This window comes from Oenanthe melanoleuca, chromosome 4 (assembly GCF_029582105.1).
Source record: "Oenanthe melanoleuca isolate GR-GAL-2019-014 chromosome 4, OMel1.0, whole genome shotgun sequence".
NCBI lineage: Eukaryota > Metazoa > Chordata > Aves > Passeriformes > Muscicapidae > Oenanthe > Oenanthe melanoleuca.
In genome coordinates this window covers 29,841,216-29,862,663 of record NC_079337.1, presented here as the reverse complement: position 1 = coordinate 29,862,663, position 21,448 = coordinate 29,841,216, and the positions used below count along the sequence as shown (strand labels likewise).

Sequence of the window (21,448 nt, the reverse complement as noted above, 5' to 3'; positions counted from 1 at the left end):
GCACCACTGAACATACTCTTTGCTGGTACAAATTAGCCACGATGAAGTCCAAGTCCCAAGAGGAAGAGTCCCTCCAGACACAGGAGCTGAATACTAATAACTGTGGTGTGCATTAAGGCACAACCCAGCCAGGAGAGAGCAGGCATCACACATTAGAAACACTGTGCCTCACAGACTCCTGCTAGATTCTGCCCCCTGACATTAATGAATTATGAGGAAGCCTTGTAAAGTTCAAATTGTTTATTGCCCTAAGTCTTCCTCATAATCTCCCTCAAAACCAGCTGGTGGTTTCTCAACAATCTCTGCTGGCAGACCTGTAGCATGGATTCTTCTCCTGTGTCTGCATGGGGAAGTTTGCATTTTGAAGCTAAGCACTTCTCTAGAGGAAGGATGTTAAGATGAGTCTAGAGGTTTATTCCATCTTTTGAACAATGAGAACAATGAACTTAAAGTAAGAGGGGATGACTCATTCATTTCTTCATTTAACATGTAACTAAAATATTCAGACTAGGTATCCTGAAACTTATACCAGGGTACTAGTTAACTACATTCCACCTACTTGGTTTAATTAAGTTACAGAAATATAACTGAAAGGAGTTTTAACACTGAGTTAACATTACTAGAGTTTGAGATTGAGAGGGATTACATTACATAGGCCATGGAAGTAATTAAATAGTTCCTCTTTGGAGGTCAATATGTATATGATACATGAACTTAAGTATCTTAAAACAGATTTGGATCAGACTACTTAAAACTAAATACTTATTAAGAGATTAAAAACTGTTTTCAGATCTATTTCTCACACAGCTGCTGCTCCTAAAGAAATTTCAGTTCGACCAAATAGATTAGCTCTTCTGTATGAAATATTTCTTCATCATTGGTATCTGAGAAGACCACCAGTAGCTGCAAGCCTTTGGAACAATGCTCAGTAACTCTGCTCTAGCTGCCACTCTATTAACCCAGCTTACTAAAACTTGCCACTGTCCATATGAAACAGTAAGGATGGTGCCAGTTAAAACAGAAAATTCTGTGGTAGTACCAAAAACCATGATGAAGGAGCTGTGCACACAAAATCTATTCAGCAGTTTAGAAAACTTTCCCTAGCAGAGATAGACAAGTAATGGCAGTAATTACACAGCTGCCCAAAGGATGTTATCAGGGTGAAATGAGATTCTGCAAAGAAAGCTGCTTGAGAAGAGACAGAAGCTATATAATGAAAAGCATGGTAACACAGACTTGCCAGATCAGAGAAAAGGAATATAAACCAGTCTGAGGAGAGCTGGGGAACAGAAATATTTTTCAACTTATATGAATTGTTGAAATCTGGAAGACAAACTATAACACGAGACAACAAACAAGAATGATGAAGTAACTTTGTAAACTGGTTTTGTGGCTATACAAAGATCCACGGGCTACAAAGCTTAACTGGGTGAACCTGAGGCTGTCACCTCAGCTTAAAATATTTGCAGGATAAATCAAAGCACTAAAATGAAAGATTTGTTCAACAACCAAAAGCAAAAATAAAGTGAAGAAGTTGTCTCTTTATGTATTGAGCAGTACTTTGGTATTCAAAGAAAATCTGGTTAACAGAAAGCCAGTTGCATTTCTTGCAGTAAAAGTACAAAGAAAAAAGGGATATTGACATGATGTGTCCAGGCATCCTCATGAAATGAAGGAAACTTCTGAGGGGTTTTTTTCAGAGCAGGAATCAAAATAATTTTTCAAAAAATAAATCTGGTAGCAAAGCAAGACCCCAAGTATGCTGCTATTAGAAAATAAAATCAGAAAAACACACTCAAAGGATGCTCACAGGCCAAGAAATACATTGTTCAGAACTTCATTTTGAGAGATGGTGAAATTTAATAGAGAGTCAGTTTTTAGACTTTCTTGTAGGCTATTTGAGAAATTGGAAGTGGGTTTACCTTTAAATGTAAGGTAGGGAAGTTACTGAGTGTAAGGATAAGGATAAAGTAAGGGCTCAAAAAAGAGACCAATGTGCAGAAACAACTAGGATATCTTGTGAAGAGAATTCCAAGACTAAATCCTTATGGGACAGCTGAGAAAACCTTAAGAGAACATATTGCAGGGCATAGCAGTAAACTATTTAGAGGAGAATTAAATTTTTATTAACTGATCTGTGAGGCTGATTCAGTTACCTAGGATTCTTCAGTGACTTACAAATCAAAACAGAAGAAACAAAATCTTAGCCATCTGTATGCTTAAGGAGTAGCATAAGTCTATGGGGATAAGCTGAGAAGCTCTAAGCATCTAAAAAAGGCAGAATCTATCAAAGTGCAATTAGGGCAAGAAAAATATTCCAAAACTGCAATCAAAATAGGAAGTAGATAATGACGAAAATAGGTCTATTATGAAACAAAAATGAGTGGTAACTGAAGGGTAAAGAAGGTTCTTGTCTATAAAAGTGGCTGAAAGGTGAAACTGAAGAAAATTACAGTCAAAGTTTCATATCAGAAATTAAAAGGAATATTACATACTTATTTTAAAAAGAATGTATAGGATAGTAAGAAAACTGGTAAAAAAAGTCTTGCCAAGATTGAAATACGTCAAAGCAGTATCTTTCTTTTCTCTGGCCTGATAATCAGGAAACAGCAGATGTGATGTATCCGGAGTCCAAAAAGATGATTGCTCTGTAGGACATCATTAGAAACTCACAAGAGACATGGACAAGACAAAAATTCACTGTAAGGTAAGTTGAGAACCATTTGAAAAGCCACACAGAACCAACTGAAGTAAACCAATAAGGATTCCTTATGTCAAAAACAGAGCACTGTAAATTTCTCGACATTGATAAGTCAGAAAATATGATTTTGAAAAATTGCAGATAATAGAGAGATCACACTCTTGGAGATCAAATGCTTGAGAACAGGATCAACTTCAAATTTATCTTGAAAAATTAGGAAAACAGTTTGTGGATATGAATTCCAAATAAAACACACAAAGAGAATGTACTCCACTAAGGACACTGCTCATTGTCTGAGCCTCTTCAAAATATAAGACCTTCAAAACAAAGACCAAAATAACAAGCCCTTCCAAAAACCTTCAAACAAATACATTCATACTCTGATGATACATCCCTAGTGATGCTGCACAGTCTCACATGATGAAGCTCAAGCCAACAGGGAACTATCCTTACAATTTTCCATTGTGCTCTGCATGCATGAAAAGTAGCAAGGTACAGAGCCAGTTAGACCTTCCTAGACACTAGGACTGAAGTGGTGGATTTCAAAGTAATGCAGTAATTTGAATCAGAGCACCGTGATAATGTCGCTAAAAACAAAATTAAAAAAAAAAAATCATTTTGGCAAATAATTTGGATGGGTGGATAGAAGACAGATTTTGCTGCTCTTTTTAAAACTCAGGAGGCCTTTAGCTATGAAAAACAGCATCCAATTTTAGTTAACACACTTTAAGAGTGACACAAAATGAAGAGACAAGCAAGGAAAGTACAAATAACAAAGAGCTCCAAAACATAAATTTCCATGTGCATTAACTGAGAAAGAAGCTGTGATACAGTCTTCCCAAGACATAAAAGGTTCTCAGAAAATGCATTAGACAGAGAAAATACCTTCTGGGTGTAAAAAGTCTACCTATACTGGACCAGACAGAATAGTGTATCAACTGTGTTTAATACCAAACATACTAAGTACACTACTTAGGTTGTGAAATAGTCTGAACAAGGTATTTTGTAAATTACTGGTTTTATTTTAAATAACCAGGATAAAAAACTATACAGGATCATCCAGATGAATTAGTTTGCCTTTGAGAGAATGGATTACAGGATTTGCATGTTCACTTTCTGCCTGGCATGTATGTGGTCCTCAATACAAACTAGTCACTGTCAAATGATTCATAATAATCACAAAGATACCATCAAAGCAAATGAACTCATTACATTTACTTATGGAATACTGCTAAGTGCTGTCATTGAAGAAAGGAGAATAGCAAACCTGATCAACAATGTCATTGACTTTATCACGCTCACAGTCCAAAATCACTCGTCTTTCCTTTTTCACCTCTAGATCTTGAAACAGTGAACGGTAAGTTTCATCTTTTCTCTCATTGTTAATATTTCCTACATTGATAGCAGTCACTTGCCATTTCTTTTCAGCAGCAGAATCCAGCACAGCTTGCAATGTTGATAGGCCTAGCGAAGCACAGGAGAAAACAGAAGATATGACTGACAAAGCTTCAGTAATTAACAAGCTTATGCAATGTGATTTGTGAGATTACTTTTTTAGGATCTCCTGTAACTTGTTTGACCTGTCACAAGTAGGTAGAAGTCAGAAACTAAGATATACATGGGCCCAATCAATTATTATTGCATGAAATTTCCATTTGCATCACTGCAAGTCATCAAGGTAAAGCCTCCTAAGTACAGCCTTTGAGTTTGGCTCAACGTTCTTCAGAACTGGATTTTGATGTTTTCACTGATCCACTGCTGGAATTTCACACAGTGGGAAAGAGATCTTCAAGGAGAGAAGTGATCCAACTAGAGCAAAAGAATCAGTGGCTTATTAAGAAAAGGATCAGCCTAATTAAAGGATCAGCTGCTTAAACAAAAGCAATTGATCAGTTTTTGTTCTCAGCACTTGAGCAGTACCGGGTACTTAAATACTGCTTATTTAAACCCAGACCTCACTGAAGTCTGTGGCAGGATTCCCATGTTCTGCAGTGATGGTAATGGATTTACTATTTCTGTTGCCTGCAGTCACATCCCTGATTATAAAAGATGTGCTGAGATATATTTTTCCATATAGATAGGCAGGCTCCATGCTAACACCTAAAAGCAGTGTAGAGAAGTTTGCTTCCATCTTGTACTTTTGGCATGTCCCTGATACTGCCTACAATTTGCTGTAAAACCAGTGAAGAATTTACTTGACAGATTTGACTTTTTAGGGATGAAATAATGTAGTAGAGAAATATGAAAATTACTGCTGGAAATTAATTCCTGCTATACAAAAAGTACAATTTTAATGATTTCCAGCAGTACAAGAATGAGAATTACCATGTTTCAACACCTACCAGAATTCCTACATGATTCTAGAGAGCAGTTTTAGGGATACCAGATACTATTATAGGAAAATAAAAAAATTAGACTTTCTTATGAGTGAATTTACACTTTTGCACATTCTTCTCTCCTGAAACCACTAAACATTGGGAGTCAATTGAGACAAATTCTGATGTGGTATGTAAAGGGAGCTTCAGGTATAACTCTCATGAGAAATAATAATGGTTATGTCCATAAACATAGAAGGAGAGCACTAAGAATTAATTTGTCTCACAGTCTGTAGGTATAATATTAAATTAAGATTGGTGAGTGTTTAGCAATTCAGCTTCATCAGTGAAAATGGTAATGACATACAGCACTACACAAGCAAAGGTAGAAAACGGCTGGCTTCCAAATGCGTAAATTGAATTATTATCTTACATAATTCTATTTTTTTCAAGTCTCTTTAAGAAAGACTGATATTAAGTTCTGTATGTCATATAAAGAATATTTATTTTGAAATCACAGATAACTACAGTCCACCGGTACATAAAAATTATTTCAAATGCTAAAGATTAATCTTGTGTTATGCTAAAGAAGAACTTCTGTTAAAAGGGAAAGATTAGTAATGTAAGCAAACTGAGAGATGCAGGGAGCATCTTAAAACACTAAAAAGCAGTAAAGTATATTTAAACCTCAAAATACTGCTTGAAATGATAAATTAAATTTTTTTAAAAAGACGAATCAGCCAAACTGAAACACATTTATATGAATAACTGCTTCAAATCTCATTTAGCAGATTTCAGGTCCTCCAACCTGTCTAAATTTGCTCTGAGTTAAACTATCTCAACTAGGCACCAATTAAGAAGAACTATTAATGCTAATACCACCCATTGCAAAGGATTCCTATATTTTACTCCTCTGATGTTCTATTTTTCCTAGGATTTCTATTCTCTTAAGGTACTCTCCATAGAGGTATCAAATAACTGCCTGAATTGCTTGGGGGGTTTTTGGGTGGCAGATTTGTCATCCCCAAACAGCTTAGTTTATTCTGAAAGCAGTAAGACATTGCAAAATCACCCAAAAAAACCCAACCAGAAACAAAACAACCAAATGGAAAGCATTTGCAGCAATACTTCTGTGAAAGTGACATTTTCTGGAGAGTAGCAACTAAAATGGGAGACTCTGCAGAGGAGAAAATTCCAGCAATTTCAATTGCGATTTTTTAAGCTGCAGGAGCACTTCTGCTTGGGAAACTCATGTCCTGGATCTCTTCTGGTTATCATGAGATGAACTCCTAACTCAGTGAGCTTAGAAAAGGAAGACTGAACAGAGGCTGAATAACTTAGCAATTCTTTTACCGATAGAATCTTACAATAATACTACTACCTTTTCCAAAACTCACTGTTAGTAATGGCAGAGAGGAGGTAAGGATAGTAAAGGACACTATTACACATTACATGAGAATAACTACTGTATTAAGACAGTAATAGCTCTGGCACACATATACTGAATGGTCTCACTCCTTATGGACAGGAATGACAGGAAATTGTCCTGTACTTCAGCCAGTCAGTTCCTAACCACAGAGGTGATCTATCACTAGCAATAAATGATTATTTATGAGTAAGTCATCAAACTAATATTTATTAGCCTTCATAGCTTCCACGAAGAGTTAATTCTCTGCCTTTTTTATCTCACTTCTGAAGGTGGAAACACCTCCAATTCTATATAACTCCTTAAATATACTCTGTCACTACATATACAGTGATATAAATATATCACTGTCACTACATTAACAGGCAAAAGTGCTTAAAGGAACTGTGGACTTTTGTATCTAGGATTTGATGTCAATGTAGTAGGCTACAAACTGCTTGACTTAGCAGGTTGAGCTCATGCAATCTGTGGGGAGCAATGAGGAGCAACCATTTACTCAAGGGTAGCAGCTTCACGCCTTGGAGCTGAGGCACTGAGGTGCCCTGCCACAATTAGTAACAAGTAAGAAAGAAAGGAAGAACCAGAGGGTGGTTAGAAAGAACAATCTCATGCTCTTATTCCTGGTCAGATCCAGACAGTGAAGCTCACAAGAACTATGTGTTTTTCAGTATTTCCAAAATATAAATCACATGCAGGTCACATTCTGCCCACTGCTAGATGATTGACAGAGTACTGGCTAAGAAAATAGTTTTACATCTGTTCTTTCTAAATGTCCGGGAATGTTTCTGATTCTAATGTGAATTTGAAAAGGAACTGCCAGAGAAATTAGCTTAGAATTCATTGTTCCATGTGACTTTATCTTTGGAGGCCACACACCAGGATTAGTTCTTCTAACTTGAGAGTTTTCAAAAGTGATCCAGAACTCTCTTGAGGAGACTCCTTCAGCTTCTGAACATCATGCATAAAATGGCATCAGAATGCAGGGAATCTAGTCACTCCATTACTCAATAAACCATGGAGGTATAACCATGCTTTACCTCTATTAGCATTTTAAAATTTAAAATGCATTACGTCCTTAACTCTGATCAATGAACATGCAGACAAGCCACAAAATGTCCTCTTTAAAGGGAACAGGAGCAGGTAAGAATAGAAGAAAGCCAAGGACTACTAGGTGAGGACATCCTGAAAATGGTATGATAATAATGGAATTCCAGAAAAGGCACTGAAAACCCCCACCTTTTCTGGATAAAGCTGCTTCTTCTCAGGAAACTAATTGATATACCATGATATACCAGAGTTTGCCAGTGATATTTTCAAGTTCAAAAACTGCTTTATTATCACTACTACAGCCACAAAAGGGCATGAGAAGGCTGTATGGTGGAGTTAATTAATCCTAAGCAATGGATTTGGGTTTATCAACATCAACAATAAAATCTAAGTTCAACACAGGCAAGGAACTTAATACCAAAAGCAGTCTTCAAAGAAGTAGGGACTGACTGCATCCATTTCATGCTCAGATTTTTTTCTCCTTAGATGTTTCTTTAACAAAAAAAGAAAAAAATTTACATAGAAACTGATGTCACATTGCCTAACAATTGGAATTCTATTAATGCATACCATAATAATTTCATTCTCATTTAAACGATTTTGTTTCTGCCCCAAAAGCTCATTTCTAAATTCAAGAAACACTTGATTCAATTACACTTATACTTGTTGGAGGTAAATATTTCTTCAGTTATTTACTTATCTAATATGAATTCCAGATTTCAAGGAGAAACACCTGCCAAACAGGGTGCAGGTAAAAAGTACCACACCTTACCTCTGTCACTGTCATACAAATATGCAAACTTGGTCCACTGATAGTATTCGATCAAGCTAAGAAGAGCTCCCTTGAGGTCAGGTCTCATCTGAATGACAAAGGGATGTGTTCCATCTGTTGGGAAGCTGGGAGTTATGAAGGAGACATGAAGAGTCCCACAGAATGATGTTATAGTATTTACAGACTTCTTGTCATAGAATCCAAAAATAGCAAAGACTCCTCTTGAAAACTGGGAGCAGACTAGAAAGAAGAAAGACAGAAAATTAGTGGGATAATTTATTTTAAAAAAATTATTGAAAACTCTATAATGTATACATTTATGAGAAATGTATGTCTGAAAAGTGTCTGATCACATAATTACCAGGCAAAAAAAATACTCCACTATGGAGATAATCAATCAGCAATATAATATAAAACTTACACTAAAAAAAAAAAAACAAAAAGAAAGCATCAGATATATGGTGCACACTCCTAGATGATAAATTCAAAAATAAAATTCACAAACTTATTCTTAAACTCAATTTATGTTGCAAAGAACACTGATGACAGACGTCAATGGCAGCTGCAATTCAAAAAATGAGACATTATGGCCACACATAGCATCATGGAAATAGATAATGTTTTTTTATGCTAAAAATAAACTGCCTTTGAGGTCAAGACTCACTGAGCTTTTTGCAAAATATTTTAAATAACTTTCCATTTGTAGAAACACAAAGCCAAAACTGAACTCAAACCTATCAAGAGCAATAGAAGTCCATTTGCTTTAAAACCCTGCTGTATCAAACAAAGCATTATTTTAATTCCTGCTTTGTAGGACTCAGCAAAAGCTGGTCCTTTTGGATGACACCTGCAGTCATGCTGCAGGAAGAATAACCTCAAAGGTGTAAATAACATGCTGATCATTCACTTTTTATCAGTGGAGACAATTCAAGCCAATTATGAATGTGACTGACCATGACAACCTGTGCAAAAGAGCTGGCTCTTCTGGGGTATTCTTTTCTTTGAGACTGCAGGGTATACTAATGCCTAAGTTCTTAACCCAGGGTACTATAAGGAAATATTAATCTCTGATTAATTCACACTTATCGCTTATGCATTCTTTGGTTTGCAGAGTCACCTTGAACAAGAGACACATCCTTCTAGAGACACCTGACCTGCTTAGAGATAGAAATCACAGTGTAATTGATGCTAATTTTGCCCAGCCATTTAGTGCAATAATCCTGGAATATAATTCATGCAAGGGCAAAAATAAGTTGGTTTATTTTTAGAATTTCCTAGATTTGAACTAATAATAAATTTTTATCTTTCAAAATTATTATACCTTTATTTTTAAAATTGTGTTTCTTTTTTTAAAAGAAATATTATCCCTTTATGCCTGTTACTACTCATTGCTATCTTCTTTTCATGGCAGTGCCTATGTATCTATGCTACTGCTCATCTCTCAAACCCTAATTATTCCTATACTCCAATTAAAAGCACCTAAACAGGATGAGTGAAATCCTGAGTCTGCCAGTCTTTAAGTTCTCATCTATTAACTTTAATTAGGTCAAAATTTTGCCTCAGGTGAAAAAATACAAGTGATTGAAAAACTTGATGAGTAACACCTCTTTATAAAAGGATGCTGCAGGTTTTACAGGGCTAGAGTACAAGATGGTCAAACCTTTTCCATTCTAATTGCAAATCACTACAGTATCACAGAATTGTTCTGAGTTAAAAAGACCTTTAAGATCACAGCGCAACCATTAACCCGGCACTGCAAAGTCCATCACTAAACCATATCCCCAGGCACCACATCTCAATATCTTTTAAAGACATCCATGATTCTTACTCAACAGCTTTCCTGGGACAATTGTTCCAATGCCTCTCAACCCCTCCCATGAATAAATTTTTCTAAACACCCAGTCTAAATTTCCTCTATCCTAACTTGAGGCCATTTCCTCCTCTATTGCTTGTTATCTGAGAAGAGACCAACTTCCACATTGCTACACCCTTCCTCCAGACAGCTGTAGAGAGTAATAAGGTCTCTCCTGAGTGTCCTTTGCACCACGCTAAATAGCCCCAGCTCCCCCAGTTGGTCCCCACAAGACTTGTGCTCCAGACCCTTCCCCAGTTCTGTTTTCCTTCTCTGGACATGCTCCAGCACCTCAGTGTCCTTCCTGTATTGAGGGGCCCAGAATTGGACACAGCATTCGAGGTGTGGCCTCACCAGTGTTGAGTACAGGGGGACAATCACTGCCCTGGTCCTGCTGGCCACACCACTTCTGATACAGGCCAGGATGCCAATGGCCTTCTTGGCCACCTGGGCACACACTGGCTCATGTTCAGCAGGCTGTGCTTTGACCAGGACACTGCCTGGTCCTTTTCCACAGGGCAGCTTTCCAGCTGCTCTTCCCCCAGCTGGTAGTGCTCATACATCCAGACTATCCAGATCCCTCTGTGGAGCCTTCCAGCCCTCCAGCAGATCAACACACCCACCCAACTTGGTGTCCTCTGCACAATGACCAAGGGTGCACTTGATCCTCTCGTCCAGATGGTTGATAAATACATCAAACAGGGCTGGCTCCAGCGCTGTGTGCAGGGAGACACCACTAGTGACTGGCTGCCAGCTGGATGGAACTCCATTCACCACTGCTCTCTGGGCCTGACCATCCAGCCAGCTTTTTACTCCTCCGTAACCAGTCAGTTTCTCCAAGGGAATGCTGTGGAAAATGGTGTCAAAGGCTTTACTAAAGCCAGGTAAACAAGATCCACAGCCTTTCCCTCATCCACCAGGCAGGTTGTCTTGCCATAGAAGGAGATAAGGCTGCAAACCTGCCTTTCACAAATCTGTGCTGGCTGAACCTGATCACCTGTTTGACCTGCGCATGACTTGTGACAGATGACCTTCCCCAGCACCAAGGTTTGGCTGACAGGCCAGGTTATCCTTCCAATTCTTGCAAATGGGTGTCACCTTTACTAATTTCCAGACAACAGAACCTCCATAGTCCTAGCAGACTTGAGGTCATGTCAACTGACCCATGACCAAAAAAAAAACCCCAAATCACAGTTTTACAGATGACACCAGGCTTAGAGCCAGGTATTGATCTGCTGGCTTGCTGCTTTTTTCTATTTCTTCCCTCATCTTCTCTGCACCTGGAAGGATAGAGAAAACACCACTTGTGCTCCTGATCCCTCAACTAACTGTCCAAGTCCCTGAAGTCTCTTGGCTGCTCTCAGAGACAGTCCTCAGGGACTTGCTCAGACTTCTAGTTGCAACTTCATTACTGCCTATATGAAAAAAATCAATCAAGGATAAGCAATCAAAGGCAGTATTGATGGCAGGAAACCTCTTCATGTCTTAAACCCAAGCCCCAGGGAGGCAGGGCTGCCGGGCACAAGGTACCTTCTGCCCTTTTCGGAGGGGACTCTCCTATGGAAATAACCCATCTTTTTTCTTTATGGAAGCAGTTTTGATGCAGAGCATAGGCCAACTTCAGGAACACCTCCATGCTGGATGAACCACTGTCCTCGTTACTGCTCAGTTTCACTTTCATACCTGTTAAGGGAGGGCACCTGGGAAGGTGGGGCAGTCACAGAGGAGACACACCAGCTACACTAGGTAGGAACCCGTCACCATTGCCCCCTATCCCTTAAGTCACTGTTCACCCAGGTGGAGAGAAGAAAGAGAATCAATCCTCTGTGTCAATCATCCATTCTGCCTGTCCAGCCTGTGTCAGGGAAAGCAGATAGCTTTAGTCTCTCTCTCTCCCTCCCTGCTACTCCTCAATGCACTCACCTTCCAGGACTCTATAACTAAGCACAGAGGAGTTCCCTTCCCAGGCACACACGCGTGCTCACTGCTGCTGCTCAGTACTGGTAAGAGCAGGCTCCACCCTCCAGCCCAACACCTGAGTGGCAGCATGCCCCCATCTGAGCCCTGTCTCTGGGCAGCTGGGTCATGTTGAACAAAGATTTCTGAAAAAGGCTGAGGATTTTCTGAACAGCTTTACTGTTTAAGTTACTGGAATGCCTTGTTCTATTCCACATCATTATGCTCTCGCTGAGGCAAAACCAATTCACTACCTCCCCACACGCTCATGAATAATTTTTTCCCATGTGCAAAGAAGGCTAAATACCATCTGAACTTGCTACAATAAAGGCATTAATGCCTCATAACTCACCTTCAAAAATGTACCAAAAATAAAGCATCAGTTTACTTCTGGATTCCTGGATGAGAATCTTGCAAAGACTGTTATTTGTACACTACTGTGACCTTCTGTATTAAACCATTTTAATACTGAACATAAGGTAACAGATACAAGAACAGTCTCAAAGGACCACTGAAAAATAAAAATGTTTTATGTCACTACTGCCAACACCTGGGATGCATTTGTCCTGTCACACTGCTTTTCTTCCATCATCAGTCAGTGATTTTATGGATAGATGGAATAACGTTCCCTCTAAGCCAACAACCAGAAAATTTGCAAATCATAGGTGATGCCTTTTCAGAATCACCACCCATCCTCTCCTCACCTTCCTGACACTGGAGACCTTTATCTTGACCCATGAGTTTTCTCACTTTCACTCTTCCTATCTTCTCCTCTGTATGCTGGGGACAGAGGGGACAGTGAGTCGCTGTGTGAGTGCTTTGCAGCTGGTAGGGTTAACACATGACAGGGTAAAAGGTGTTATTCCACCTTCCACCTACAGGACCTGCAAATAGCACTGGCCTGTGATTCACTGTAACTCTTCAGCGACACAAACATGCACCCACTCAACTCTCTTCAGAAGACAACTGCTATTCTTTCAATCTGAACATCCTCCCTCAGAAGACACAAACTCATACCACCTCTCATCACAACTTACTTAAATGCAGCAGTCTTGGATTAACACCGTGAACAACTCTCTGTTTAATGGTCTCTACATCTGATAAATCATCAGTCCTTACATACATGTCTTCTTCTGGGGAAGCCTAGTAAAACTGGAATTTTGATCTTGTCTCCTGCACAAAGTGAAGGACAGTAAAAAGCACCATCTCCAGCTGGGAAAGTAAAGTCACTGCAATTCTAAGTACCTAGAGGAGCTGAGGTTTAAAAGTTGAATTACACACATAACACAGGTAAACAATCCCAACAAATAATATGGTAAAAGCAAAAACATTTTGTATTTTTAAAATTATTACGAAACCTGCCAAACAGATGCAAAATCTCGTTTAATTCAACCAGGGCTCCCTTAATGTGAGATAAAATGTCTCTAACACAAATCTTCAAGTATGGACATAACCCACATCTGAGGTTTTTTTATTTTTTTCAGCCAGAGAAATGAGGATCACCTATAATCAGGTAAAAATAAATTTTCATCAGCAGTGATCATTGTCACAATGTCACACAGAAAAACTTCAGTGTTGTGCTTTTCTTTGTGAAATTCTACTAAATGTAAGTGGGCAAGCACCTATGCTATGTAATAAAAAAGTGCTACAAATAAGCATTTAGACTTTGTCTAAAGACAAATTTTTGCAATTCTTATGGGATTTTTCTTTGTCTTTTAGGAGCAGAAGGGAAAAGAAGGGACTGTATTTCTAAATATAATGGTGACCCAGCGGATAATGCAGAAATTGCAATTGTTTTTGGCAGGATTCCCACCTCAGACTAAATCTACAGTCATGTTGCTATTGCTGGAAGACATTAGTTTTATAATAGTGAATCACAAGCTGTTCACAATTATTAGAGTAAAAAAAAGTAATGATGATTAGGACTCATAAGCCATTGAAATACAAAAGATCTATTTCATTAATGACATTAGAACCAACTGTCAGGATTCATTTCTTTCAAGCTCTCCTATATGAATTTGAGATTTTTGGGTTTATGAGGTCCCTTCAAGAAATAGTCTATGCTTACTTAGCAACAAGAGGGGAAAAATATAGTAAGCTCATTTTGTGATCAATTTTCTAAAGAGATTCTCCTAAAATGGCAAATCACTGTGAATTCCAAAAAACATGGTAAATAAAGATTCTCAAGAAGGAACAATTACCAGAAGGTTTTGTTATAGTTAAGGTTTAAATATTTTATGTTTGACTTCTTGTTCTACAAACACAGCTAGGCACAAACCTAGCTTGCCTTTGTTTTCCAGAGCATCAAAAAGGTGCCCTAAACTTTTACTTCAAAAGCTAGGGTCCAGATTTGTTCAACAACAACATAAGCTTAAGCTTGCAATGAGAAATAGGTGCCCTGTCAGAGGGCAGGCAAAACTGCTTGCTCCATTAATAACTCTTCCATTGTTAACTACATCTGCTGCTTCTTAGAACTCCTTTTTGCCACAATGCATTCATACCTTTCTCTCTTTCCCACTTTCTCCATTTCTCTATTTTGTTTTGTCAATGAACTCTATAAGCAGGATAATCTGGTATTTTACCACTGTGGTCATAACTGGTTCTTCAGAATCAAAGAAATACAGTACTATACACTCTTTGCCTCTCATCATATAGAGCATGTTTCTGTGATGTATATCATCCTATACTCAAAGCTCAGGAAGTGCCAACTGAAGAGTACACTTGAAAATTCCAAATACAAACATATTACAAATATGCTAAGCTTTACACAGTGAAGTGACTCCAGTGAAGGAATGATAGCTTGTTTGCATGACTGAAGAACGGACTCATTAAATCACATACAAACAGTTGGATTTGAATACATATGCTTAGAAACTCTTTCTGATTAAGTCCTCCTAAGCCAAGATTTTCTTCCTTCAGTACTCTTCAAAGGGAAAGTAGTGAACCTAATAATTGTTTACATTCAGAGACAATTAAATTGGAAAAAGAAAATTAGCAAAACGCCAATTACTTACAGAAAAAAATGTCTAATAGTACCTGCTTACAGGTAAATTTCCAAACACTGGTATCATGACTCTTGACATACTTCTGAGTTTTTATTTATGAGAATTTTGACACTTGGTTTCTGTCCAAAGATGAAAATTTAAAATGAGAAAGTATTTGCCATTTGATGCTTAGATTTCAAATGCTGTCCAGTATTAATGTGGCTTTATATATTATTTTACTGTAATACCTTGGTTTATTATTAGTGCCAACAAACTGTTTAAATATTAGAATAGAGAACTAAGTATTCAGTGCAATAATAATCACACACTACAGAATTATCATTCTCTTACTCCTATGAGAAGAAACTATACCATGAGTATTAAGAAAGGGTCCAGCACTGCCTCTCCAAAAGAGACCAAAACACAAAGGAAACCCTCATTGGTTTGAAAAGTTGATAGATGAGTTGGAAGTAGCCAGGAACAAGACGTGGAAACGGAATGCCCAGTTTACACAATCATTTCAGCTTCTAAAAGACCATGTTATAAATAAGCAGACAGCAGACAGTGGAAAGGAACAATAGATGGAACAAAAAATAAGCAGGAACCACAGAGAAAAAGAAAGATTTCATGTATGATTGAAACTGTACTAGAAAACCAGTGAACAGAAAAGCCAGTATGGATTTCTTCCAAAGCCATTACAAAAACTGCAGCACAGCAGACAGCATACTGCATACCCTTCCCTAGACTAAATAATTCTTTTCAGATAATATTATAGATATAGTCTGCATGGTCTATTTTACCCATTCAGATCCTACAATTACTTCCTAGACATAAGCTTCCCCTCAGGAAAATTAAACAGGGCATAAGGAATCATCCAAGTCCATCCAGAGGGATATTAAGATCCACAAAAATGCATGTTTTAAGCAGAAAAACCTGAGATAGAAATATTTTTTTCTGAAGACCATGGAAGGCTAACTGAAATTCGGAAGAAAACAGTTCACCAAGGCTCAAAGAAGAGCATAATAACTGAAAGATAACAGATCAAAGCTTCATGGTAGTATTCAATAAAACACAGGGCACAGCACCCAAACAAAGGCTGGCATTTTAAAAATCCAAGATATCCTTTACCAAAGATGAGAGGCAATCAATGCCAATTTAAAAAAATCAATGGCAATCAGAGCTAAAAATACACTATACTTCTGGATAACAAAACAATGAATTACTCTGAAAAGACCTTCCCTTTTATCTCTGCAAATTTTAATTCCAGCCCTGATAAATGTGGAGTTTTATCTTGTTTTAAGCATTTAAGAAAATCTGCCTAAAATTATAGTTATTCAATACTGACCTAAAGTGTATATTTCCTCTTTGCAGATTGTTCACACACATACCTTATGGCTAAAACCCCCCAAAACAAACGAGACCTCATTGGGAAAGGTGATAATTGAATATTGAGCTCACACACAAAGAACAATGTGGAGCTCAGAAATACTCCAGTAATGGTGCTCCTCACGGATACACTCAGCATTATTGCACAAAACGTGACTTATAGCAACAGACAGTGAGTTCACAAGCCAAGGGTCTGTATCGCTGGGAGGGGCGGGGGGAAGGGGGGTGGCTCAGTTCTTCACAGAGCTGATTAGGGAAATTCTCATAGTCTCAGAAACTGAAAAAAGAAGAATTTAAATCCTGAGGCTGGAATGTCTGTAGAGGACAATTACAGCAGAGCAGATACAAAGGATATTTTTTTGCACCTTTCCTGGCAGAAATGCCATCTTCAGTTATTGCTACAACCTGAACTGTTTGCTTAGAGATTATGCAATTTAATGGAACTTTCCACACCTTGTTATTAGCAAAACCAGCTTTGATCATTTTGTAAAATTAGACTCAAACTCTGGTTTGCTGCAGTACAAAACAAGCTCAAAAGACAGAGGAAAGGCAGATTAATCTATTTCAACCAGTCAATCATACTTCACACTGAGGAAAGAAATTTTGTGCCAACATGGGATATTTTAAGCAAGTACATAAAAGCCTTCAAGAAGTTAGTAGCCATCTGTTAGGAAAGTACATTATGATAGGCACAGCTTCTCTATATGCTAATGCTGCAATAATGAAGGTGGTAAATAAACATCATGTTCACAATAAAACAACAGGTCAGAAAAACAGTCTGTTTCAATGACAGTTGCATTCAATTACAGATTGTTTGGCTGTGCACTGTAAAGCATTTGAAAATCTTTTTCATTGCTAGGATAATTACCATGATGCAAAAGAAATCATTACAACACCATTGGAAAGAATCATGTTAAAACTATTATGTTGTTACAAATCAAGTAAGATTCCTGGAATAAAATTAAAACGCAAGTCTCCTCATGAAAGAAAAAAAGAAGTTCATATTCCACAGAATTACTACACAATTCTTCACTGTTAGGATCCTAGTGTATTTGTCCAAATCTCCATCTTCTCCAGAAATGTTTCCTGAACCCAAAATATAGCAGCCTGGGAACTCTATTAAGTAACAGAAATATAACTTTATATTGTCTCCAAAATCCAGATATTCTTCAGGAAGCTTATCTCCCCTACCTCACTTCTTTCTCTCCTCCCAAATAAAAACCATTATGTCTCCATTTGATTACACAAACTTTAAGTCAATCAATTTCCTTCAAATCTAAGAACTCACCTTGCAAATATGCCTGGTCGGCTTCCTAACTGTGTTTCTACCCTTCCTAACAATTACAACCTTTCAGCAACACGAAATTTAGTGTCCAACAAAGTATTACCTCCTACATGTAGAAGCAGATAAACTTAAGAAAAGACTACTGGCTTTTTGGAGCCATAGTGCAAGCCATGGAGAAGTAGTCCTTTCCAGGGCCAGGCTTGCTTTGTTCAATTAGCATAACTCTACTGAATTTAACAGAGCCAATATAATTTATCCCAACTAAAAATGTAATTCTCCATTTTTAGCATAACCATTTTCACACAGATTTTCAAACCAGAAATGTTATACACAACAGAACACTCATCATCTCTTCCTCTTGATCAGCATTGCTGGAAGCACCTCATTTCTACATTTCATTAAACTAATCATATTCCAGCTCCCAAGAAAATGTCATTGTCTAAAACTGCCTTTGAAAATTGTAACAGGATTTGGGAAAAAAAAAAATTAACTTGGAAGGCGAAAGTACTTTTTGTTAAAATGTTGACAGATTGAGATTCAATTTATCAACTTGTTTTTCTTTAATTGAGCTAGAAGAACCAACCATCACTCCTGAATAGATTGTCTAAGGCCATCTAAAAGGACACTTGGTTTCAGCACAGAATTCCTCTGTTAAACAGATAGGAATAGCAACAAGACAAGACTCTGAGGTAACCTTGTAAGGATTAAAAAAAAATAAATCTGGAACTAATCTTAAGAAAACTGCTGTAAAGAATAAAGAGGATTTCATGAGGCAGAGAAAGTACAGCAGAAGATATGAAAGTGATCTATAATTTCTGAAGAAGGCTCTATACTACATTTTTAAAGGAATAAACTGTAATTTTCCAACCATTCACTGGTGATCTGCCATCTTATTCTGAGAAAGTCAGATGTTTAGTCCTGTTCATTGCTTACATATCTCTGTCTGAAATGATGCAGCTGGGAGCATATTTCTTTCACCCTGCACAGGCCAGCCTGGCCAGCACTGCAGCACACAGCTGTACTACAGCCTGTCATACCCAGCCTAAGCTCCCCTCCCTCCAGACAGCAGAACCTGATTTGCAAGTAAATTATCTAACTAAAAATTTTAGCATAACTCTGCTAAGAGGAATATCTCACACAAACTCATGACTAAATGTAACAGTAATAAAGACAGTTTTATAACGTGGGGTTGTGGGTTGGAGACAGACACGACAGGACTCACTGAGGGCCATCAACAAACAATGTGTTTTATTGTTTGGGGCATCCTTATACTTGAGGTTCAAATTTCCTGGGTTTGGACAGCAGATTGGTTGGGATCTCTGCACCACCCCGATCTCTGGCCAGTGACGTGTCTGCAGTTGAGGATCAAATGGGATTGGCTGGGGCTCCTCTGTTCAGGTGTGAATCTAACCTATCCTCACCTCATCTGGGGACTTGTTTTACTTCTAGGCTGGTCGAGTTTGGGGGCTCAATATGGCCAAATCTATCTGGCAGCTACAGGCTAGCTGTAACCCCGACACAATTTCCTATGTTGTCACAGGTCTAGCAGCTTCTACTCCTCATAGGAACAATGATGCATCACTGTACCTGTAACAACTTCCACCCATCATTATTCCAGCCTAAACGACTGACCTACAGCAAAGGATGGCTTCATGTGGTTCTTTTGGTGACATTTTAGCAGTACTTCCAGCCATAGTCTAACTTCTTGCAACATCTTGCAGATTTATGACACTCATTGAGATATTCACCTGTTAACCTAATTTTTTAGGCTTTATTTGTATTTAGAAATGGTCCAGTACTCAGACCACGCACCTTCCTACCTGTATGCCCTATTTTTCTATGACTGTAGAAGTAAGAGAAACATAATTTATTTGGGAAGTATTCAAAGAGCATTTAATAAACACTATTAGTAATACAAATCAGAAAGCAGTAAGATCCTCTTAATTAGGTCACGCAAGTGAACAGCTGTTTTTCCTGATTATATGACTTATTTAATTAAGAGAAGAACTTATTCAATAATAAAGCAGAAAGGAGAACTTTAAAATGATAAAGTAAAATGAGCACACATTACAAACATAGTATGAACATTCCTCGCCTCTCCTTTGTCAATTGCTTTAATCTTCAATAACAATACATTTCAAAATAAATTCAGTTTCAAACTTTTTTTTTTGTATTTAGGGTTGGCTGATTAACTCATTAATGAAACTTGCAAAGATGTGATAGAGCACATCATTACCAGTTACTTTGACAAAGCAATGATCGACCCTTATGCTTCACTGTGACTATGATTCTACTTCCAGATTTTTTCTTTCTATGTTCAGATCTCACAGAAGTGGGGCTAATTAGTTTAATGACGTTTTACACTGTTTAACCTCTATGTTTTGCCTATACTACCTGAGCTAATTTGAGTACCTACCTTGTACTGCATGCTATGTAGACATGCATATGCACTACATCAAACTAAAAATAAAATCATTTCTAGAGGAAACTTGTGCAACGTCTAAAACAGCATGAAAAAACAGTCCCACTCAGCACTGAAATAGTGTCAGAGAGCCACATTACCTTTAAGTTCTCTACTGCGAACCTCCTGCTATATTATGTACGTTCTCTCTTTCTTTATGTATGAATTATGTATGTTCTAAACATGTTTTGAAGAGGCTTAAAGGATTTGGCTTTATAAAAATATCCCATTCACCCACCCTCACTGCCATTTCACTGGTGAGCTCAAGTCATCACAATTAAAAAAAATACAAACAACAACAAACGCCCCCCCAAAAAAATATGCAAACAAGCAAACTCCCCCACAAAGCAAATGACATTTTATGGCCTTGCAGCTCAAACCATATTTCTTCCTTTAGCTGAGCAAAGCATATCTTAATGTCAGAGAACTGATGTGAATTTAAGATCAGTAGCTCAATTTTGAAAAATGAGCTTTTCACCATGTGTTCTTATCCTTTAAAACTTCACCATAATTTACCTGAGACAAATAATCATCAAAATATTTACCAACACTATTTAGTACGTCTTCTCTAGTAAAGCAAATAAACTTTTCAACTTCCCTTGCAAATAGTTACCTCAAATTGACCTTGTTTATTAAGAGCTTCTAAGCACATATTAAGTAAAAAAATGGTCTTTTCCAGGCACATTGACATCACCAAAATGAAAATCCACTTCTCCTTTGTATCAAATATCAGAAAAAAAAGTATTTAATATAGAATCCTTGAAAATGTTGATTCAAGGAGACACATCAACTTCATGCAGCTGGCAATAAGCCCTCTAGAAATAGACTACTGACACTAAAAAGAAAACATTACCACCTGCACTGCACATCAAAAGGCCAGATTAAGGATCTAGTCTGAATGCTCCAGTCACTTAAAGACCTACTCACAGCACCTACTGCACTCTGCCCATTCATACAGGGCCTTTAACTATGAGTTGGGTAGCAAGCAGTGCGCTGCCCTCAGAGCACATGTGCAGGATGGAGAACTGCTACTGAGGATTGAAAATACTGGTTCATGGTTTTACCTTGGGCTGAATTTAAGTTATCCCTGTGGACTAAATGCCCACTAGCAGTTTGACTGCACTCACAGAATTCCAGAAACACATCCTCCAGTCCAGTTAATTCAAAAATAATGCGTTCCTTGGGCTCTTACACCAGGATAGGAAACAAGCAGCAGAACCAGGGCTGATTAGCAAACATCCTTGAAATATTCTACTTTTAATC

General features: G+C 37.8%; 1 protein-coding gene across 3 annotated transcripts in view; it reads right to left on the bottom strand.

Moving 5' to 3' along the window:
* The window catches only part of GRIA2 (glutamate ionotropic receptor AMPA type subunit 2), an 88,810-nt gene that overhangs the window by 39,586 nt on the left and 27,776 nt on the right, over positions 1–21,448 (bottom strand). For all 3 annotated transcript variants that reach the window (XM_056490282.1, XM_056490283.1, XM_056490284.1), the window contains exons 3-4: positions 8,262–8,501; positions 3,969–4,165 (exon numbers count right to left, since the gene is read on the bottom strand). In XM_056490282.1, coding sequence (XP_056346257.1) covers positions 3,969–4,165; positions 8,262–8,501 — 437 coding nt within the window. The remainder of the gene's footprint in view (positions 1–3,968; positions 4,166–8,261; positions 8,502–21,448) is intronic.